Source organism: Oryzias melastigma, linkage group LG7 (assembly GCF_002922805.2).
Source record: "Oryzias melastigma strain HK-1 linkage group LG7, ASM292280v2, whole genome shotgun sequence".
Classification (NCBI taxonomy): domain Eukaryota; kingdom Metazoa; phylum Chordata; class Actinopteri; order Beloniformes; family Adrianichthyidae; genus Oryzias; species Oryzias melastigma.
Genome location: NC_050518.1, coordinates 4,210,918 through 4,235,191, shown reverse-complemented (window position 1 = coordinate 4,235,191; position 24,274 = coordinate 4,210,918). Strand labels below are relative to the sequence as shown.

Sequence of the window (24,274 nt, the reverse complement as noted above, 5' to 3'; positions counted from 1 at the left end):
TACACTGACTCATTTTCTCCTGACCCTCGCAATAAATCAGTATCCAATCAGTTTTTCTTTGTCTGAGCACTCCTTCCCTGCAGTACAGCTATCATTAAGTGACTCATTTATGCCATCACAGGTAGGCCCACATAGCCTGCTGGTGGCTTTTAATGGGGAAAGGAGTTTTTTCTTCTGTAATGCATGCTGAAGTAGCCGAGGCTGATGTGACCCCTATAGTTTGGCACAACATTAGTGCCAGAAGACCCAGCAGTGAGCCTTTAACCTGAAGACGACAGGGCCGTTATTATATTCTCTGCAGGGTAGGCTTGGTCAGAGGACACAGCTATGCACACAAAATGACATGAATACAATGACTTATACAGACACCACTATAATTATCTGCATATATTCTACAAGTTAGCTCTACTTCTACAAACTTCTTCAAAATTTAAGTACAAAGTTTGATCTTTTTTTCATTTAGAGAAAAAAAAATATTCACATTAATATTCAACACAAATGCAGACATTTTTTTTTCTTTTGAGGAATCATAATATTTGGTTAAACCATGTCTTTTTTTTTCAGGCGTGAGCCAATAAGCATTCAGAACAGGGCATATTGAAGAACAGAATCTGTTTGTCATCTCTACAGTTATTGTTTCTTGTTATGTCCCCTCTACACACGGACAAGTTCCAGTTGTATTTCATGATAGCTCTTCCTCTTCTTGCGTCTCTTGTCTCGGTATTTTGAGCCACTAGTAACTGAATGGACCACAGGGAAAGCTGATCTCACAGATGTATCTTCACACACACCAACACACAAGGGCACACACATTCACAGAGCTGTGTGTGGTCCCTCCATCTCAGTCTTCACCACCTTTTCTAATGCTTCCATCAGGTCCCATGGTCAGGGTTTTGGACTTGAGTCTAATCTTTTAAATTCCTTTATGTATCAGTCTCTTTTGTCTCATCAGAAGTCACTTGCCCACCTATGCGCCGCCCATACAGTTTCCTTTGTAAAATGTCCCCTCCAACAACAGTGGGTTGGGTTCTGTTCTTTGCGGTCTTCCTCGCTCTTTTTATTTTCTTCTGTGCTGTCCTCCCTTTTGCATAATTCAAATCAGAATTCCCATGTGAGTACCTTGCTCTTGACCTGCCTTAGAAAGCTACTGATTGCTTTAATAGCAGTCCTTGGACCAGGAAGGTGGGTGTCTTTAAGAAGCTCTGGTGTGAGAATGGTGTGTGTGCAGTGTGTACTACCAAGGGGTGGTTGATTAGAACTGACCTCAAGAGTGTCGGAGGGGGGAAAAGAAGCACAAAAAATGCAAATTGAGTTTGTGTGCTTGCATAATTGGGGCACATAGAGCTGCAGGCAGGTCAAGTAGAACAAATGGTCAGTGAAGTGAGCTCTATAAGTCTATAAAAACAACAAAAAAAAGATTTATCTCATTCATATCTCATCTTGAAATAGAGAAACGAGGCAACCATTCAAAGAAAAATGGTTATCATTGAAGAGGCTCTCAGACTGGAAAAAATGTGAATGTGTGAAATAATGCACAATTTGAATGTTATTTTAACCATTTTTAAAAAAGTAGGTTTAAATAATCTTCAGAAGAGGCAGAAATGTGCTAGAGGCTAAGCCCCTCAACAGCAGCCAAAGTCAGAAGCCCCAGAGTGAGCCCAGCTACAGCTGAGGTTAGGCCTGTCAAACGCAAAGATTAAGTTTGAATTAGACCTACCATTCAAAGCTACTGAAAGGAGTTCCTGAGCCTCCTATTATCTGCGAGCAAATTGGGAGGAAATCTGACTATTGTGCAGAGTTTTGAAGAGGCTGCTGCTGAGGAGGGGGCTCCACACTGTGCTTACCTATAGATGGGGGTGGACACAAAGAGTCCTGGGACATCCAGGAGAGGCTTTGAAATCCCTCTTTGCTAGAGACGGAGGCAGCTTGGAGTAGATCCCGGTGTGGAAAAGGTCAACAGTTCTCAGTCAGTGTAGACATCCAAATAAAAAGGGAGTTAACTTGGGGTTGCAAGGATGGAAAAGATATGAATGAATCAGAAAAAGTAAAAATAAAAAAAAGAAACTTGTGCTATACTCTCTTGAATATTCAGATTTTTTAATAGGAAGTTGAAAACTTTATTTGAGCAATGCTTTGTATCGCTATGTAAATTTGTCATAGGCTCAGAGCTAGCCTCATGTTTCAAATTGAACAAGTATTAAAAGTGGCTATCAATGACAGTCCATCACACAGCTCATCTTAAAGTCCATCTTGTGAGCCTTTTAAAAGCGTTCCCAGTGGTCTTTTAATTATTATTATGTCGTGTTTTGGCAAAATGAAAAAATCTGTTTCATTTTCTATTAAATAGTCTCTGCAAATTTGCCTGAGTGGTAGGCGGAGTGAGCCTACGCTCATTTCCCATCATCCCTTTGTTTACATGCTCTCCCACTAGCTTACAGCCCCTCATAACCCCAAGCTAACATTACCGGTGCAACAAAAATGGGGAGCAATGTTGGAGCTATCCAGTCATACAGTCTTAAGCCAGATGCTAGCTCAGATGAAAATAAAGATGAACTTGGATCTATTCATCTATAATAGGATGCATCAGAATAGAGCAGAGCGGAGAGCTTGTGGCTTATTTTCTATGTAAAAAATGCTCTTTTTCAAATAGAATATTTTCATCTATTCCCAATTCACAACAATTTCATTAAAGAAATACTCAGAAAAGGCATTTTAAGGGTAAGTTTTCTTATTATTGTTCATCATCATCAGAAAGGACCAAAAACCCATTTTTTTTTGGAGTAGGTCTGTAGTATATAATGTTTTGATATTTTCCATTTTAAACGTTTTAAACCTACAAAAATAGTTGTTGACTGATATCAACTTTGATATAAAATACTAAAAGTGTTTTGTTTTTTTTTCTGTCTGTGTATACATTACGCTTTTAATGAAGTGTAGTGTGAAATCAGAGGGTCATCTAAGCATTTATTTTTCATATTGATATGAACACAGGCTACACTGCCTCTACTCTTCCTGATTAACAGTGCAGCCTGTGGGCCTTCCGGAGTCTGTCATCCCAATGAGAGTCCCCCTGTTAGATTAGGCTACTATACCAATGCCACCCTTCTCTTCTGAGTTTTGCTCCTCTCTCTGTATGTCACTCTCTCTCATTAATCAATGTCAAGCTGCCCAACAACAAGGCCAGCATTCTTTCTCTGTCTGCCTCCGTCAGTTCCTTGCATATGTCACAGTGACCCTCCCCTTCCCCCAAATCAGCGGCCACCATCCTCCTTTCACATGTACCACAGCCGAAACGCACTTTGCCAACATGAAAGGTTATTGAGCAAAGGGAAGAAAGGGGTGAAAAAGAAACGAGGGGGCTTTTTTTTCCTCATTTCTTTGTATTCTTCCTCACTTCTTCTACATTCGTCAAGCTGGAGAAAAAAAGGATGCCATAAAAAGGATGCCACAGGCGTTTACATAATTCATGGGAGACACAGAAAAGTTTGGACGAGGCCATCATGGGTGGTGAAAGGACATGTATGCCTGCCTTTGTCCTCATATACATCTTCCCAGTTTCTAGATTGATCAGCTCACAAGACATGCACGATGGTTATCTACTGTTTGACTTCAACAGCTTGTAGACATCGATCCATTTTTGTACTTAGATAGGTTTTTGTGCATGTACAAATAGACATCCCATTAGGTTTTTTTTAAACTCTTAAATAATTACATTTATAATTATTCTAGTATTGTGTGCATCCCTTGGATTTTTTGTTCTGTTATTGCCATTTTCTGTAATTTATATCTAAAAAGCAACAAAAACACAAAATATTATTTTATTCAATATTTTATCCTGTCACTAATATATTATTTAAATATCTTACTGCTAATATTTACACTGAATAAGGGGGCCACTTTGAGGATGCACTCATTTGCGTGCTGTCTGTTTACAAAAAACTAGACTGCCTCTAAATCAGCAGCCATTTCAGGGGGCATGTGCTTAGAAATCTCTCCAGTCCCTTCTATGCGGAGCATCTGCATGTATGTTGTACTAATGAACGGAACAAAAGTTTCCGGGGGCCCATTGGGGAGGAGGGGGGGGGGCTGTAAGGACGAGCAGCAATTGTAAGTCTGAAGTCAGCAGTCGGTTGTGGTAAGAACGACAGACAAGAGCAGGAGATGGAAACTCAACTAAACAGCTTTTTCATTTGCTCACCATCCCATTGATAGCCTTCCCCGAAGATGATAGATGGCTTTGTCACTTATTCATGTCAAAAGGCGCTGCCCTCAGACCTCCAGAAAACCGACTTTACTCTCTGAGGAACCACAGACACATTTTTAGACAAACAGAACATAATCAGATTATTGCACCAGTACAGTCAATTGGATTCTAATCCCAAAGAGAACCTTTTTTGTATTTTTGTTGGGACTTATCATTACTTCAGCCTCTCAACCTTGCTTGAAGACCTTGCCATAAACACATATGATGCCTATACCTCCAGGCAGCAGATATGTATGTGTTCGAAAAGGAAATAACGGATGGAGGAATATCAGGGAAAAGGCCACCGAAAGAGGCAGGGACCAAGGAGTTCATAGCAGACACTGAGCGGTAAATTACTTTGCCAATCAATCTTCCCCCAGGATCCCCATGATGAAAGCTGTCCAAACTTTCCTTGAGTACTAAATAACCCTCCTACGATTTGTCAGTTGAGGGCTGGGAAAAAAAAAAAAAAAAAAGTTTGACAAACAAGTGGTGAGATTAAATGTCTTTAGAAAGAAAGACGAAAGGAGTCTGAGGGTGTATTCAGACTGGACACATTTGGTTTGCTTAAAGTAAACCAGAGTTCGTTTCCCCTAATAATCCGAAACATTTTTTTTAGTCTGAATACACCCAAGCGAACTCTGGTGTGAGACCAGGAACTGACCCATCTTTTGAAGTAATCTCGATTCAGTTCCGATTGGACTGAGTTCTGGCTCGCTTGAGTTTTCTCAGTCTAAATAGGCTCCAGGCTTGAAGCGGAACAACTGGACCAAAACAGCCACCTTAGTCGGGCATTATAGGATGCAAACAGAGAAATGAAGCAACAATGAGATGCAGGAACTCGTTTAAACTTGATCATTAAAAAAAAAAACTATTAACATGATATACATTGATTCTTTCACTGTTTTTCTGACAATCTTTGTCACAAACACTTGGTGTACTTTCATAGCTGTCGTCTCATCAGTAACTGCCTTGCAAGATTCTGCCGCTCCACCAAAGTAGCAAGTAAAAAGTGTTGTACCTGAACTTGGTACAGACGTTCAAAATTGGTCAGTGAATATAAAGTTTAAATAAGTTAACTATCCCAATGAGGATTGCAAAGCGTAGGACTTCTATTACTCTTTCTCTCATTGCTTTGCCCGCCCTCGTAATTTCTGGCCAATGACTGAAGAGATCTATAGTCACATGGTTTGGCTTACAAGCTTTGGTTCGAAGCAGAAATGTCAGTAAGACCACAGTCTGAATACAGACCAAACACAACGTTCACAAATTGATTTGGACCAAATTAAGCAGATTATGTCTGGAGCAACAGACATTTCCAGTCTGAATACACCCTCAGAGAAATACATAAAATAAGATGTTGTGACTCTGAAAGAAGTATGTGTGATAGGCTTGGAAAAAAGACATGGATATAGTAAGAGTAAAGTGTTGGTTAGGTAGATTTGGAACCAGAAACCCATTCACATTTAGGTTATAAGAGCTCACATGCCACCACGCAGAACAACGTTAATGGCTTTTTATACGCAGGAAGAAACAATGTGACTGCAGAAGAGGGCAGGTGTCAGCAGCTGCCCACCATACACAGAAAAAAAGACTTCTCACTTTTTGTATCTGACACACACAAACACAATAACGTGCACAGAGGCCTAATGCACCCATGGAGCTTGCTTTACTCTTGTTTTCTGGCAAGTTTGGAGAGAATGTCTGCCCAGAACTGTGAATGGAGAGTGAAAGTTGTTGGGAATGTTAATTTAGTAATTTGTTGTCTTACGTAAGCCGGGGAGGGATTGTGGTGGTGCAGCAACAGCAGCTCTCACAGTCAGAGTGTTTGTTTGCTGGGGAGGAGGTGGTATTAGTGCGAAATGGTAATTCTGGATGACAAGGTCCAGCTCAGTGATGCAGATGACTCCCAACCAAGTTATTTATCTTTGAAAGAATTGGGCAAAACTACCATGACGGTTGTAGAGCAAGAAGCGCCTCGTACCCCAAAAGAGTATTAAGATGTCTCCTATATATGACCCCCTTCTCCCCTTTCTTCTCTATGTCTCTCACTCATTCTCCCTCTTATTCCTAAATCTGGGATGGTGGCCAAATGCCACCAAGGACACTAAAGCTAATAAATCATCCTCGTTTCAACATCTGTCCAGTCCCAATGGGCTGCCTATTGCCGCCACCTCACCCCTTGTGAAGATGGGTCCATGGCTTTATTCCTCATTCAGTATCCCTTCATAGTCCCAGAGTGACACCCCCTCCCAGACTGACAAAACCTCTATTGTTCCATGCCCAAGTGAAGAAGAGACCCTCTTTTCCCCTCTTTGACAAAAGACGTCTGAAGCCAAGATGGGACTGCCAACCGAGATGCCTGGGACCCGGCAGGGGTGACCCCTCTCCTCCTTTTACTTTTCTCCCGCCCTTGGGTTCATCCATCCCTGGCTCTCACTTTTTTTTTTTTTAACTAATAATGCTGTCCTCCTGTGGGGGTCACTCACTCAACTCACACCCCACCCTTTTCATGGTGGTGAACTTTCAGCCTTGCATAAAGACATCAAGTGACAGCAGTGAGAGAAAACAGACAGATTTGGCAGAAAGAGATATTCGACATGGCTGTCAGTGGCCATTCTGCATGGCTTTTGTTCACTTGGATGTAGTTGAAATGGATAAATAAACAGTCACAGGCTGAAAAGCAGGGATCAGAAGCTTGTTGCATTTATTCATTCTGAACAGAGAAGGAAATGAGGCAAAAACCCACTTCTGCCCATGAAGATGAAAGAGACAAAACTCGATTCATAGTATTTAGGTTTCATGACCAAGACTAAAACTGGGCTATTCACAGATGAGAAAGCAGTGGGTCTTTAGCATTGTGGAAGTCTCAGTGAAGTGGAGACGATTTGGGAAATTGTCTCTAGACTCATCAGTTAGGGTGCCCTGTCTCTATGGCTAATCAGGATTTCATTTGCAGTGAATGCGCTGGATTTTTCCCAGCACCCCTGAATTACCCCCAACAACAAGAAGTGGTTTTATAACCGTACAAGGGCCAGAATCCAAGAACACCTACACAACTGTCAACAGACAAATAAACAGTCAAACTACCTTCCTAAATTCTGTTAAAGTCGCACTCCGATCATCCTTTGATGTATTGTAAAAGCGTTCAGAGGGATCTTTTAAATTTGATTATGCCGTTTTTAGCCCAAATCAAAAACTGTGGTTTTCTAGAACATTGTTTCTGCAGAGCGACAGAAGTTCATCACAAATGTGCCTCTTAATTGTGGGTGAGACTGATGGGAAGCGAAAGCCTTCCTTCGTTTCCCATCATTCCTTTGGTTACACTCTCTACTGCTAGCTTACAACCCCTCAAAACTCCAAGCTAACATCAGCCATGCAACAAGATTGCCAAGCAATATCAACATGGATCTATTTGTCTGCAAGTGATACATTAGAATGAAGCCGAGCGGGGAGCTTGTGGCCTGCAGATTGTAGATTTTATGTTAAAACTACAACCTTTTTCAAATAGTTTTATTTATTTATTTATTTATTTTCTACTGATTCATAATGATCTGAATGAAGAAATACTAAGAAATGCAGTTTTAATCTTTATTTTCTTTATTTACCTCCTCAAAGAAAATTTTTAAAACACCAAAATATACAATTTTCAATGGAGTGGGTCGTTAAATGAATTCCATTTTTCGCACAATATTCTTATTTACTGTGTATTGTGGACTTTTATTTTATTGATGCTGTCATTGATTCATTAATTTTCTGGTGTTTTCTGGGGGTCTCTGTAGCTTCAAGCCTGAACTTTATGCAAATGCTTTCATTTTGCTGAAACTGATCAAGCAGTGAAGAACATTTACCAACAAGGTCCTGTGATTAATTAGTCAATTAGTGTTGGTGGCATTTTTTATTTCATATTTTAATCTGAATTATGTAAATTGAGGCTTCATAATTAATGTTTTGTAAGCGGTTTTGTTTGGGTTGTTATAGATTGATACGTATTTGCCTCAAATCTAGAGTCTGCTAGTTCAGTAGTTAAGACATTTTCATCAAGCTCACCAGTGCTCTCCCTCCTTTTTTTCATCTCATCTAAAGATTCTTTTTCCAAAAAAAACAAAAAAAAAAGATAAAATCTACTTAATACGTCTGTGTAATCAGATTTTTCACCATGAAGGAAGTTGTTGTCCTTAACAGATTTTTTCTGCCCCTCCAAACATTTTGATTTTAAATGAGCCACTAAGAAGAATGGATCAGTTAAGCCAGCGGACGCCTGATGTCTACTCGCTGCCAGCACTAGGAAAGAAATACTCTCCTCCTATACAGGCATGCAATTTGGCTTTGGTCACAAAAAAGAAAAAAAGTAAAAAAAAATAAAAAAGATCTTCGTTTTAGAGTGAACAACTACAAAAATTGTATTATGCATTTAAAATCAAGTTTTAAAGATTTGAACAAATGAAGGAAAAATACTTCAAGTTTCTGAAGTGGAGTCTATAGGAGGCTCAAGCGCAGCGAGACAGACAGCTGCTTCCCAGAAGCCCCAGATTGACTCTTCTCAGAGTGGACAGCCAGCCAGCTCCTCCACACAACACTCACTTTGTCTGCGGCGCAGGCCAGAGCACAGCTCCGCTCCTCAGGGGTCTGCCTGAGACGAACACATTACAGATACGTATTAGCCTTGGCTTGATCCTCTGGATACTTTGCGAGGCACTTAGCAGAAGGGAGACAGAGGAAGGAGTGAAAAGATGAGAAATGAAATGCACATGGAAGTTACTGAAAGCTAAAATGGATAAGCCTACCTGACAGTTTAACAGCCTCCAAAAAGGCTTAAAAGAGCAAACTCGCATCACTTTATATACTCAGTAAAAAAAAAGAGATGTATTATTCAGAAGTAGTAGATAAAGAAAATGAGAAAGATTTTTGGGGGAATCTGGGTGTGTAGAAAGAGCCGGCTGCCTGTTTTAATCTGCACGCTGGGTCTTATGTCTCTATAAGAAATGACCCTGCTTAGCCTGCTGGGAAAGCCAGAAATTGGCAGTCCAATCATGCTGGGTAAAGGTCAAATGCCCTGACTGAGACAAAATGGGGATTCCTGTGTATCTTCCAAAGCTATCTCCCAAAAAAAGCAATATTAGTGGCACTCTCATGGTTTCCATACTCTCCCCATCCCAGACTGCTATTTAAAAAAACATTTCTTAAAATAAAATGTTGATGTTTCTGTTCTTATCTCCGCTATGTCAGTATCCAGAGGCTGACTGAGTCTGTTCGTCTGCAGAGAGCCGCTCAGTCACTTAGAATCCATCAGCGAGCAGTCTTTATCTTGTCCAGGGCAGTTCAGTGATAACGCTGTTAACAACAGAAATGCGCGGCGCAGAATACCTACTAGAGTTGCCACTGTTGAAGTCAGCAGGTGAGGAGAAGGCCTTTTATAATTTGGTGACTTTCTCCAACTTTTGTGCCAATCATTGCACTCCTGTTGTGAATTTTTTTACCAATAAGAAGAAAAAAAATCCCTATTTCTTTTTATGTTAACACTGTTAAATAAGGAAAAAATAATGTAGAGGTTTAGTAGGACTAAAAAAACCTTTTTTCCACAGTTGCCTTTGGGAAAACACTGCTGTTATTTTAGAAATCACACAGTTAAAGATTAATATGAGCCTGGAGGAGTGTGTCATCGCTCCTTAACGATGAGGTTGAGATGCTGAATAAAGCGAGCACTGTGCTCTGTCCTTCAGCCTAAGGACAGATACTGGATGTTTCCTCTCACTAAGCTCACAGTGCTCTCCCTCCTTTTTTGTCGAATAACTCTTTACCTAAGCTAATGTGAGAATATACCAAGTGAATCCAAACATGCTGTTTGCCATTTTTAAATGTTGTTTTTAAAATATATCAAGCTGCTAGTAAAGAATGACACACACTCTGGGTTTGCAGACATAAAAACAACAAAAAAAAAAAACGGTCGATGGAGCATTTGCAAACATTTTCTTTGCTGATTGCTCTCGTTAGATGACTAATGGAAAGTCCCTGCCCCAAGTTGGGACCACGCAGCTCCCCCAATAAAGTAATCTGTCATCATCTCACAGACAGGCCAGACAGACAGACAGCTATAAACATGGGTTCATAGGCCAGTAGAGTGCATCCTATCTGTTCGTATCATGCCTTTGTTGCTCTAGCAGCCATTATGAAGGTGATAGCTACGTATCAAAAAATTAAAACAGGTATCTCTGACACAAATAAAGATAATAATGATAAGGGATGTTAACAGCTGATTATGTCAGAGATAAAATCCTGTGAGGTCTGATGAGTCTTAAGTAGGAGGTGTGCAAATGGGACCTGGTATTCGTTGTCGAAGGTTCCTGCTGATAACAGAAGCTCCTGATAAGACGGGAAACATCAATCTCAGTGACAGAGACAGTCAGCGCTTCATATTAATAAGGTTGTAAAGAACATTCAGCTTATATGACATAACTAATAAACTGTTGTATGATCCTAAACGCCAGCTTAATGGAAATGGAAATGTTCTATGATAAATTTTGGTTTTACCTTTGACTACGTGGATTTACCAGTTTCCTGTACTTGTAATATATTGCTCAAAACTATGATGATACTGATACAGATTTACTTGTATTTTAGCAAGTTAGCTGCTGAACTTTGAGATGGCATTTATCAGATGTTAAAAAGCTTGGCAGTATCTTGCACCTCAAAGTCCACTATTTGCAGCGTATTTTTTTTTCCAGTCAGGACTGATTTGGCAACATCTTCTTTTGAAGTGTAACCCATCTCTGATCAAAGTCAGCGACACCTCAGCTCATCAGCAGATGGCAACTAGTAGCAGAGACATTAGGCAGTGGCCTTTGTACAAGGGAGTGGGACTGCTACATTATCTTAGTTTAATTGTATATCTTTTCAAAGAGTCCTCAAGGCCAATCCACAAAGACTCCAGAGATGTTACTGTTTCATTTTTAAGCAAGGGTGGAGAAGCAATTTTTCCCCACATCCTGCTGCTTTCAGCCCAGGAAAACACACTTAGGACAGAAGGGAAAACAAAGCAGTAGCAAATCCCGCCATTACAATGTTCCGTGACACTGCGGCCATAATCAATTTCATTAGCCATATAAATCATAGGAGCTTGACATTTATTGTGGAGGCGATGGGTTGATCCTGTGGACTTGGAGACAGCTCTTGAGAAGATAAATGCTGCTATCTCGTAAGAGTAAGCGCATATGAGTATGGTAGAACAGAAGGAAAACAGAGCACAGCTGACCAAGTTGATATACAGCACAAAAAAAAAAGAAATTGATAAGAAATGGTTGTTAAATGTGCAATATAGTATTCATGTACATACAGTAATAAAAACGGATGATTTCAAGGTTCTTCAAGTTTGAGTCATTTGAGGTTTGATGGTAAAGGTGCAGAGATAGAACAGTTGACTTCTGATTGGAAGATAGCAGGTTCCTTCTCTGCCTGCTCATGTCTAGTGTCCTTGGGCAAAACACTGAACCCCACATAGCTCCTGGTGGTTATAAGTTGACGGCAGTAGTCATCAGCGTGTGTGTGTGTGTGTGGATTGGCATGTAAAGCACTTTTGGCCTTCTAAGAAACTAGTACAATGCTATTTAGGTATTAAATCTGTCAAAAAATACAATAGTTTTTTTCTGATTTGTTAGCTGTACTGTTGATTATTCACTTGCTGTAGTGAGGAAGAACAATAATAGATTTAATACTGAACATTTTTTTTTAACTTTGCATGGATTTCATTGTTGGTGGGTAAACAGGATCTGAAACGAGCAGTCATTTTGATTTAAGTCTGATTACTTTTATTTGGCAATCAGGTTTGAGACCAGTGCAAAATGTTGTACTCCAACAGTAAACCATTTGTAGTTCATACGGTATCTTCAGACAGTATCTTTTGGCAGTAGCAGCTGGTCTAACTGCTGTAGTCTTTATTTTTCCACCATGTAAATAATCTGATGGGCCACCAAAAGAAATCACAGGGATAAACGGCACACTTTGCACAGTCCATTTGTTATACACAAATGCTTTTTGTGCTGTATCTCTACATCATACTTAAAATAATATGCATGCTAATGGAAGCCATCAGGACAATTAAGCTGCCATTATTATTTTTGGTATTTTCATTCCGTATGTGAGCTGTTAGTACATTTGAATTGTCTTTGGAAAGAGTTTTTTACAATTCGTGCGTGTAGCATTGTAGACTGCTGAGTCAATTTAATAAAGAATGGACACTCTTCCCATTCCCACAGTGCATCTGTTTCTATGAAAGAAAGATTGTCTCCCTGTTAAAGCGATGGAGAACACAGTTTTGAGTTCAGAAACCTGTTTGATGAAATGTCTATTAAAAGTAATGAAATGCACACACAACCTGTTTGTCAATGAATAGCTGCGAACACAAGGATCTGGATACTCTTTTCTTATACTGTACATGTTACACTATTCACTACAGTTCTGTCCTGCAACTGACCTAACATCTAAGCTCCGTGTTCCTCTGCAAACACAGTGGCCAAATGGTACAAAAAGACCATTGAAAGTCTGAAGACAGCCTACGGAACCTGAACACACCGATACTGGTGTGTATAAAGGACCTAGGACCATCGGGAATTGTTTGATCTTTGATCTTAAGTGCTACTTTTGCTCGTGATTGTGATTTTTTCTCATTTATACCTATATATGCACAAATATATTTGTAGTTTAATTTTGTTTTTTGAATTCGATGAAGAAATATTAACATGTAGGGAGCGAAGCTACACACTGTTGTGGTGATTAGCAGTATGCTCTCATAGCAGGGACTTGGTTAAAATCCGGCGAGGGTCTTTCTATTTGGGGTTCCCTTGAGTTTGTTTTTCCTCGGGTGCTCCAGTTTCCTCCCACAGTCCAAAAAATACTTGTCGCATTAGTTAGTGGTTCTAAATTGGTCTCGGGAGGGTTTGAGAGTGTGGAGTTATTTGGCTATATATAGTCTTCTGACAGACTGGTGACCTATCCAGGGTGTATCCCACCTTTGGCCAGTGATGGCTGGGAGTAGCTTCAGCAGACCCACATAATCCTGAATATAAAGAACTGGGTCATAGAAAACAAGTGAGCATGCTGGCGAGAACTTGGGCGTTCTCTTAATCATATTATGTACAGACTGACTTCAGGATATACCCTCAAAGCTCCTACTTGTCCCAGCCACTAGCCCACATTTATGTGGCCTCCAAGTCATTAAGGACTTTCACTTTAATGTTGGTCCAGTGCCCAGACTCTTTCTATTTATTATAAATGACTAAATATGAGTAAGTGACTCTTAGTGATTCAAAAAATGCAGGGAAGGCAGAGTGTAGATTTTCCAAGGGATGTCAGCCCAAATAACGCACAAAACATGTACAGATATTATTGAAGCAATCAAAAAGCATTTAAAAAAAAATACACACTCTTTTTCAAATAAATTTCCTTTATCCAAACGAAATGAGATCTCAGTTGTCCTCATCCACTGTCTTTTAGTCTGTTACAGCTGTCTCCAAACTGTCCTCTTGATGTTCTGAGCTGTTCTTCAAGCTAACGAAGACACTGAATTGCAAAGTATTTGTTTAAGACATGCAAACTTTGTTCAAGATATATCCCCAGCATCAGTCTTCACATAAAAATATCTCAGTGATTGGTTTCTCTGTGTCCTTAAAGACCTACTTCAATGAAAACAGTGTTTTTAACATGCTCTTAAGGCATTGTTCTCATGATGGAGGGCATTTAGATATTAAGGAAATTAAGATTAAAACTGCTTTATTAGTATTTATTTATTCCAATCACAGTGAATCAGGAGCATACTAAAAAAAATACTGATGATATGATGCTGCTTCTACAATCGGTTGACCACAAGCTCCCTCTTTTGCTCCATCCTGATGCATCCACTTGCAGACAAATAGATCCGTGTCCATCTTTGTTTTCCATGTCTCAGCTGGCATATGGCACACAACTGTGCAGATGGATAGCTAAGATATTGCTCGCCAGTTTTGTTGCACCGGTAATGTTAGCTTGTGGTTGGAGGGGCTGTAAGCTAGCAGGAGACAGTGTAAGCAAAGGGATCATGGGGAAAAAAGGAAAAGTTTAGTCCCTGCCAACAGTCCAGGCTGCAACTTGGAGGGAAATTTCACAGGTTTTCACACAGGTTTTTTGATTTGCAGAAAAAAGCCATAATTTTTAGTAAAAGACCATTGGAAACACTTTTTCAATAGATCAAAAGATGATCGGTGTGACTTGAGGACAATTTATGGTTTGAAAAGGGCATTCACTTTAACAGAACAGAGCAAAACTATCCAGTCTTGTATGTTTCTAAATGAACACATTTAAGATGTGAAACATATGATATTGCTTATCTGACAGGGAAAGTACAGCTGTATGAAATGCATAAATGTCAAGATTAATATAAGCAGTGGTTGCTTAGACATCTTGCATGGAAAAAGAATGAAAAACAGTAATAATAGATGTGGCATGACCTTTGATCAGATCCATATTCCCAGTCAAGACCTTAAATTTTCCACCTATAACTTCCTTGTTGCTAGAGGCAAATGTGTCATAGAAAGAATGGGATATCATTAGAAATAAAGCTATATTATTTATTCTTCCACTGCCACATGTCAATAAACTGCAATGTTTATTAAAATGAAGAGGCAAGATGTGATATATCAATTTCTTAAGGGCATGCTTCAGCAGATGCCTGTGCTGTGTAGGCAATCCTCTTAGTCCAAAAGTAGGGTTATTTATTGGGTCTCAACCATGCGGCTGCAACAGCACCTTCAAAAAAAATGATCTATTGGCACAACCTTATTCACTTATGATTATTACTGATCATCTGCTCAAATGTCCTATCAATAAAGCAGTGGCCAAGCAGGTAATTTATCCCTATGGTTTTGTCAATATCAAGTTCAGAATCAACAGCCTTAAAAGGGTGAGGGACGTCATGTGATTTATGATCTTATAAGGCTCCTTTGAAAAGTGACCTTTTTAATATATTTGTAGTGTTCTGCTCACCCCTCCTCCGCCACTTCCTATTGCACTATTTCTAAATCTCTTCTTGTGAAACTGATCTCCTTTTCCGATGGTTTGTTTGGTGACTTTGTGTAAAATTCAGTTTGTAGTGTTACAAATTGTGCAATATTTGGCACAAAGAATTCACGTCTACGCAAGATCCAGAAGAACACTCAATTGACTAGACAAGTCTGTCAGGGGTCAATATAAACTGTGCCAAGAGGTTTCACTATGGTATTTTCTTCATATATCATACAAAGATTCAAAAGACACACAGGGTCAAGGCTTATTCTGTAAATATTAAACAATTCTGTTTGACAGGTGGCCATGACTTTGTAGGTGCACACAATGCATCGGCGTATTTGCCTTCTAAATCTATCCTTTGCGGAGAAAGCTGTGTCTCAGTGCCGTCACTGGTCACACCCTTACCCATCATGATATAGGCTTGGGCATCCGAGTTTGCTTTAAAACATGTATGAGATTTCAAGAAAATAAAACATGCCATACCAACTTTATTTATAGAGCACTTAAATTGTCTGTGCAGACCTGAAGAGCTACAGTTAGGTAAACAGAAAGACAGAAGACTAAAAAAGCAATACTTACAATCTATTAAGATGTTCATAGAATCATTTCAGGTTCATAAAACGTGTTTGATTGTTAAATAAGACACAGACGTTGCATAATCAATATAAGAGAATAATTTGCAATGTGGTGGAATAAAATAATGTCATCTTACTGTGTATTGAAAGCCAAGTTAAAAAGGTGGATTTTCATGAAGACTTATAAACGGGTTGTGAGGAAGACTGTCTTGCATGCAGTGGAAGAATGTTTCAAAGTTTGGGGCTGCAGCAAAAGTTTGGTCAAAAGCGTTGTCTCCTTCAAGTTTGCATTTTGATTTTGGTGCTTTAAGAGGTAACCAGTCAACATGTTGTGTGATTTTTAGACAATGCAATTTTGTAGAACTTCTTTCACTTTCAGCAGTGCAATAGTGCATAGTAAGAACTCCAAGAAAGAAAATGTATGATGGGTAAAGACAATCATTTTTATTTTTTTATTTTCTGTGTTTATTGCTTTAAATTGTGATTCTAAGTTGCATTTTATTCTTAAGGGTACTGAAAGGCATTATGAAATAAAAGAAATAATTATTAATAATAATGAGCTGCAAGAGAGTATATATTACAGTTTTCTTGAAGATTTGGGCCTTTTTTTCTTTCTTTTTTTTTTAACTGATTATGGTATTTTCACCCCGTTTTCTTGCTCTTATTTTTAATTTTTACATACAATCTTCTAATAACATACTTTTAAGAAATATTTTTAATTGTTTTGGTAATTTGTCATGAAGGTTGGAAATCCACAGTTTGCCTTATTTTATTCCAGAGAAAAATCTTGGACATGTAGGTTGGAATTATCTGACTTTATGCTGAAAAACAGACTGGATGAGGTTATATCTTTTCTCAGGCACTCTCTGGCAAGAAAGTGTAAAAGCTTTGTTATCAGGGATTTATAGTAATAGCAAAGGACTGCAAAAGAAAAAAAGGAGACTCATTTGTTATTTTTCTTCCTTTTATGGGGGCAGTGGTGGTGTTTCAGTCACTGGAAAGTGTTCTGGTCTGTTTGCCAATATCTTCAAGTCAAAGGAGTCAGATCCATTTGTTTAGATCATGTTTGACTTAATGTTTTTTTTCTATTTTTTAAAGAATTCAGTAATGAGAATCAAAGCCTTTTTTTGCACAATTTATTTTTATTTTTTTAGTTTTTGACAGAAATACACTTTCTCTTAAGTTTATTATTCAACACGGCCCACAGTGAAAGGCCGCTTCCTCTCCCATCTTTATGTCAAAAAGATCAATCACCCATCCAGGGCCTTGCCACCACAATGAAGTTTTGTCAGCGTTCCAAGAAGCTGCAAAAGTTCCCAATAAATGCGTAGCAAAACTTTCAATTTGTGGCTTTCTTGGTGTGGCTCTTGCAGCCAATGGGTTGTCAGTCAGGGCTCTGATTCAAAAAGCTCTGAGGTTTGTGTGCTGCTGGTTCTTTTTGGAAACTTGTGGTTTTGTGACATCTGCAGACATCTATTGGGCCATGTTGCTGTATTGCCTCAGATTATCCAGAGTTAAGCAGAATTGTTTTTGGCAAGAGCATGCTAACATTTTCCTATGGTTCAAACTTCCAACTGGGGCCCTCTTCTTCTTCTTCTTCTCACTGCTGGATGATGATTAGGAAGTTCTTGTCCACTTCTGTGGTTGTTCAGATTTCTTATTGGTGAACTGTGTTACTAAAATATTGCTGTTTGGTTCATTCTTTTAAAGACTGAGAAAAACCACCACATGTTTAAGGGCCCTAAGTAAAGACCACTCTTGTGGCATTTCTGTTGTTTTTTCATATCAAATGAGTCTGGGAATAAACACAGACTGATTCTGCTCTGTCATGTGTCTCAGACTAAGACAGATCTTGTGAAAACATCAGGGCGGTTCTTACAGAGTGTCTCCCCATGATCTGTTTTCTTTTGTCCACTTGGTCATCATGGCACGTCAGTTGAAATGGTGCTCAATTGGCGTTGAAAAAACCCTGACTCTATCCAACAACAAAAGCTGTGCTATGAAACACTAATAGGCTTTTTGCTTGCCTTCCAGCCAGGGGTGAAAGAACACTCCCCAGACATGATGAGATACATACACACACACAGTCTTGCATAGACAAATATGCAGTTATTCCAAATGAGGGTCTGGACAGCTCTTGGTGGAAGGATTCTGCAGGTGGCTGCATTTTCATCAAGTGGATTTGTTTATGTTTGAGCTCATGAGGGACAGAGAAGGAAAAGTTTGGGTGCCTAGATACACATTTGCCTGCCGTCTAATTACCCTCACTTCTGTATTTTCTCCTTTCCATAAGACATATTGACATGTCAGCGTTTAGAAAGCTAGATACAGAACAACTGGACATTTTTACCTCCCTGTACAGTATAGTGGAAAATGTATCTCACTCAACAGAAACGAGTCTGTGTTTGCATCTGTCTCACCAGCCCAGAGGAAAAGTCACTTTGAGGGGATGGTGACACGTGCAATAAATCACTGCTCCGTCATTCAGTGGCAAATCCCATTTTCCTTCCCTAATTAATGGCTTATTTATTTGTTTGCTGAGGTGTTAGTGTGAGGTGCGAATATTCCACATTTGCACTCGTCTGGTATCGTTTCTGTATGTCATTTCTTACTGCAAATCAGAGATCAAAGGGCATTTCAGCCTACATTTGAGTTAAAGTTACTGTCATCAAGTTCAAATTCCCCTGTTAGTAACAAATCACGTTAACCCATAATACATTTCTGTTGAACTTTGAACATATGAATCCCTTTTTGAAACTTTTTAGTTTTACGGCATAAATTTCAAATATGTTGACATAAAAAAAAGCTTGACGCTTTATGATTAGTGTATTCCTGTAAATGAGCTCAGTGTTTTTCAACGCTAAACTGAGGTTTGGACAAAACAGTGCCCACACAGTCCGGCCCCCCACTTAAAGCTGAAACACATTAAGGCATCAGTAAAACCACTCATGTCTGCTAGCATGTCTTCGAAGGTTTTAGGTTACTCTTGCACAATTTGATACACACACATATTTACACTTGGCATGTAGCTGAGCAGAGCAACGGGGGAAGTCCAAAAATTGTCCCACAGTTGTTGAGCGCCTGGTAGCATTTTAGATGACCCAGCCAAGCTGTTGGTTTTGTAAACTGTTGCAGCTGGTTTGATGCATTATAAGAAATGGGAGCCCACCCCAAAACCCTCTGTTACAATTGCTCTCTCCACTGTACAGTCAATGGTAAACTCATATTAAAATCTATAAAGTGCATCTATTACTTACAGAGCTGACAGTTTGTGATTTTTTTTTTTTTAACAGAAACATTTTTCTTTTTTTTTTTTTTTTTTTCTTAGCTGTTCCTTCCTTGGAGAGTGACCAAGCTATTTGGATAATGCTGCACAGACTGAAAGAAAATATATTTTAAAATAGATTATACAAAAAAGAATACAACATTGAAAACAATAATTTAAAGGTAAATAAACTACACATTAGTCCTGTTCACAACTTAATCTTTGACAGTTTACGTGATATACGAGTTTCATCTTATCCTTTCACAGACTGATGCAGATAAAAATAGCTTTGCACTGATATCCAACTCAAAGGTGCAAAGCTGCTTTTCTCCACAACAGAATCAGATGATTCACATTTATCATAAGCACCTCTCACTACTGTAACATTTAATGAGTCCAATGCTGCTTGTCTCTGCTTCAGAATCTGTTTGAATTAGTAATGGATAATGCCTGACAAAGAGTGCATTATCGGAAATTAGTGGACGACGCGGAAGCCTGTTTCCATAAAGTCTGTTAATTATCCCGCTTATGCCACGGTCACTTAGGAAACAAATACCTATTCAATATTTTTTTGTGCTTTGATCTTGTTATTTTATGTCAAATGTTTTTTTTTCCACAAAAAACAGAGTACTTTATATGTGGTGCAATGCTCAGTCAGATTTAAATATTTTCCTTGTGTTTCAATCATTTTACTACTGCTTTATCATAGTGTCCACTACAACACTGATTCATTAATTGAAGTGAAAATAAACATCTTAGACACTGCAGAGTTTAGCCCTCATGCTCTCCTATGGGGTCCAAATGACCCTACCCTTATATCAATATATGATCCCTCCCATGACAAAGGTGGACAAGATTTTATGTCTGCCACGGACACCAGTGAAGACTTTGAAAAAGAATGTATACATAGGATAGCACAAGGGTTAATAACTTTTTTGACATTTACAGTCACAGTCATTGATGTGAGGGTGGGCTCACCCGCTTGCAAAGTACCATGAGTAACAAAGTTGTGAGGACCTGTGGTAAAATTACAACCATTTGGTGAGTCTCAGACACATATCTCTTAACAGCTTAGTATGGGAAATCATAAAGTATGGGACATCCGTTGGCCTGTTGGCCATCTGGTCCATGGTTAAGTGAAAAAAAGAGCCAGTACTTGTGTGCACAACTTTAAATAACTGTTTAAGTGTGCTTGCTGGATGGACATGCGTATAAACACCTTATCAAGAGCTAAATCTGAGTGTGCCCACTCTAAAGACCAGCCACACAATTCATAAGCGCATAGAAGAAGTTATTGTATGCCAAAATTCGGAGAATGACTCCACAGTTTATACGAGAGATTCCAAAACAGATAAATGTCTCTTTCCCAGTAAGTGGGCCACACAGGTAAGGAAATGGCAGGCTTAATATGTGGGCTCTAACATAAAGGCCACCAGTCCTGTCACCTAACAACACTTCTACTGTAAAGACCGGAGGGATAAGGCAGAGCAAGAGGAAGCCTCAGAGAGCTGGTGTGTCTGAGGAAATTTTATGAGCATAATTTCACTTAAACTGAAGCCGTCTGAAAATGTTCTGAAAAGAGCCTGTGTCTCTTCTTTGATCCTGAATGGCCTTCAGAGAGTGACAGAAGGAGACAAGCAGATAAAGTTAGACTTGTGGTTGCCATTCTGTGTAAAGTACCTTCCCACAGCAGCAGGGCAGCCTCATCTCTTCGTCATACCCCCACTTCCTTCATTTCCTTTGGAGGACACTGGGAGCATTCTACCACCCATCTGCCCCCAGAAAATACAGCTTGAAGGCTTAATTACGCACACACTTGCTGACACAGACATGTGCATTCTCAGTGAAATATCCACCAAACCAGAGTGTAGAATTAACGTCACATGTGGAGCATTCATTCATCCGAGTGTGTGGAGTGTTGTGTTTGCTTTTGGTTATGTTTTTGTGACCTCTTGGGCCATTATGACATCCCTCTGGTCTTATTTGTGGCCCAGAGGGTTTGTGTGTGATGAGCTGTGAACACCCCATAGTGCTGTGATGAAGTTGTGGTTGTCACAGTAGAGAGCTTTTGTGGTGCTGAAATGAATCAATAAAAATATTTTGTTTCAATGAAAATGTTATTTTGCAGTCGTCATTTTTTTTGGTACTAGGATGCATTTGTTGTCTCAAAACATTTTAAAATGCACATGTAATGATTAATTTTGGGTTTGATTTTTTTTTCCCAGCAGATGATGAATGACCATGAAGATGACTCCACTGACAACTGCATCAAAAAAGTAAGTTGTTTATATCTTCATAACTTTAAGTCATTTCTTTAAGTGTCTATGTGGTTCATGTCATATTTAGTATTTGCATAATTTCAACACTTCCCTCAGTAAGAAGAAGCTATATTTTTTTTCCAAAAACATAATTTTAAACCATTCAACCCTATGAAGTGTCAGTAGTAATAATTCCATTGATAAACTGTTGATCACGTGTCAAAGTCAAGACCTGGGGGCCAAATCTGGCCTTCTGGGTGATTATATCTGGCCAGCCAGATCATTTTAAATCTTTGATTTTAACATCCAGATGTTATCTTGGGCTTGTCACATATTGCAGCACATTCTCATTTCTAAGCCGTCACATATTAACGTATGGTTAAGGACCCTTCTGTGTCAAAAATTTACATTTTGGGTGTCCCCAATTCCTCTTTTGCAAACCGGTACCGTTACGTGGATCGCACCGGTATCCTAACCCTAGCCTTAACCCGGTACCGGACAGTCGGTACTGGACGCAGACCAGTATTGGTTCCAGACACGGTACCAGACACAGAGCAGGCTAGGGTTTGGATACCGGTACCGGCTGTGTCCCAAGGTTTGGGGGACACAGCCTGCGATCTAAGGTGTGATTTGGATTTTGGCCGCGGTGTCCGATTGAGTTTGACACCCCAGCTAATTTTTCTAATAGTTTCCAAAGATTTCTACACTGGCAGCAAAATATAGTTTCACTAAGTTTTAATGAACGAATGACTTTTCCTACTCAGTTCAGCTGAGTGTTTCAGTAACTAATAAGCCTTATCACAAAGGGTCAAAAAAACATTGATCCATAAGTTAGGAACCCCGCTCTTCCCTCTCACACACGCTGTGTCCGACACGTCTCATTGACCAGTTACTGACCACTTTATGAGGTGATAAATTTATTGAAGAGGCTGGGCAGTTTGTTTTTACGGCCAGTGTCACTGGGTCAAGACAAAGGGGGCAATGCAGTTCACGTCCATCTAATGGCCCATGAAAGAACAATGGTTGCTGCCAAGGGGACACTCTTTCTGGGAATTTCTGAAGCAAGGCGAGCACGGCTGTCAATGACAGCAAGGTTGAAATACGTTTTTGGAGTGACAAAGCAGTCTGTTGTAGGAAAAAACACTTCTATGCTGTTTGTTATCATCATAATGAACTGGCCACAATCGTCCAAAGACTAGGGGGTATCATTTTATTGGAAGTGTGAACCATTTAATCCATGCAGATACCGAGTTAATAGATTCAGATTAGATTTTAGAGCATAAACTACAGGTTTGCTTTTGCTATTAAACAGTTATGACCAGTCTGGCTTTGGAAAAACAACATTTTGACCTTTCCATGTCAGGTCAAGGGTCATGTTGTTGCTCTTTCTCTAAGAAGCCAGAATAAATTGCTGACTGTCTGGCTGAACTTAAATTTTACATTAGTCAATGAGCTTATTTAAGTGCTGACCGCAGGTGGTTTGGGCTGTTCTTAGTTCCCCACATGTTCGTACAATGTGGAAAAACCTACTTGGTTTTTATAAACTACCTAACCACCTTCAACTTGAAACACACATTCTGCAACCCGCACAAACACACACACACTTCTGCATACTTACAAGAGCATTTCATTTTCCTCCAAACACACAAAGCAGAGCCATGAAGTTGTACTCTACACATTTGAGCTCACATGGATGACGGAAGGCAGGCATACTGTAACGGTCGCTCTCTGCAACATAAAATCTAAACATTCACACACACGTAAAAACACACGGGCTGCAACCTGATTATGCAGAGTGTGAGCTGCGGTGGGCTTTGGTCGGCACTGGCAGACCACATGCCTGTTATGAATATGAATGAAATTATGCATGAGCAATTCCTTCTGACATGACTCATTCATAAGCAAAAAGTCAAACACTAGACAGGGTATATGAACTCATGAGCTTCCCTCCCTAACTCCTTGTCATTTTAGCTGCTACGCTTGATTAAGGCAGAATGTTAATTAGGATGTAGTTTGTGTATAAACAAACCCTTTTCTTAAAGGTTAGTTTGTGTTACCTTGGGGTTAAAAGTTCCAACTTGTTTTTGGGCTTTTTTTTAACAGGAGAAACAGAGTTGTGTTTATGGGTGTTTCAACAGCTTCACACTTCTATAGAGGGACATGTCTTTGTGTTAATAATATTTTTTAAGTATCTTTATTTACAGTCCTTAAAACCACCTACCTACCTCTTTTATATCAATCTGGAGCAAATCTGCCTTACTCACAGCTAGCCATCAACAAGAAGATGGGATGTCCATAAACATATAAGCCTAGTTTCCACTGAGCAGTCTGGTACTGTACGGTAAGGAGTGTTATAGTACGGTCCAGTTAATTCTGGCAAGCATTTCCACTCAGTTAACCCTAGCTTCCACTGAGCGGCTTGTTTTATACGGCACATGCGTAGTGTAGACCGCCAGCTCACCCTGTATCACACCGTCATCAAAAATGGCAAGGAATGTTTGCACTTTCACCACAGACTGGGCCTTGCTGTTCGTTGAAAGTAACCCGAATGCTTACAAACGTTGGAAACATTAGCTTACGTGACCACAATATTGGTTCTTTGTAATGTTGTCATCACTTTCTCCCAATCAATGGGTGGCTACAGCAGCTTCGCCCCAACTGTTCTGTTCCACTTTTCAATGGACCTACAACCGACAGCAGCCCCCAAGAGGTACTGTTTAATGGGTCCATTTTACAATGGAAATGCTCCAAATACCGGACTGGACCGTACCGGACCAGTCAGTGGAAACAATATACATTCCTCCTTAAAATACCTTTAAGAAGCAACTCTTCAAGTATTGCATAATCAAATTAATGTTAATCACCACTTTCTAAATTTCCATCTCCTTGGCTGTCCTTC

The 24,274-nt window shown here is 39.5% G+C and overlaps 1 protein-coding gene across 8 annotated transcripts in view; it reads left to right on the top strand.

The window, feature by feature from the left end:
* The window catches only part of prdm16 (PR domain containing 16), a 181,756-nt gene that overhangs the window by 76,754 nt on the left and 80,728 nt on the right, over positions 1 to 24,274 (top strand). For 7 of the 8 annotated variants that reach the window (XM_024293213.2, XM_024293220.2, XM_024293214.2 and 4 more), the window contains exon 3: positions 21,343 to 21,393. In XM_024293213.2, the coding sequence (XP_024148981.1) occupies positions 21,343 to 21,393 (51 nt within the window). The remainder of the gene's footprint in view (positions 1 to 21,342; positions 21,394 to 24,274) is intronic. The other variant, XM_024293212.2, reaches the window with a different exon arrangement.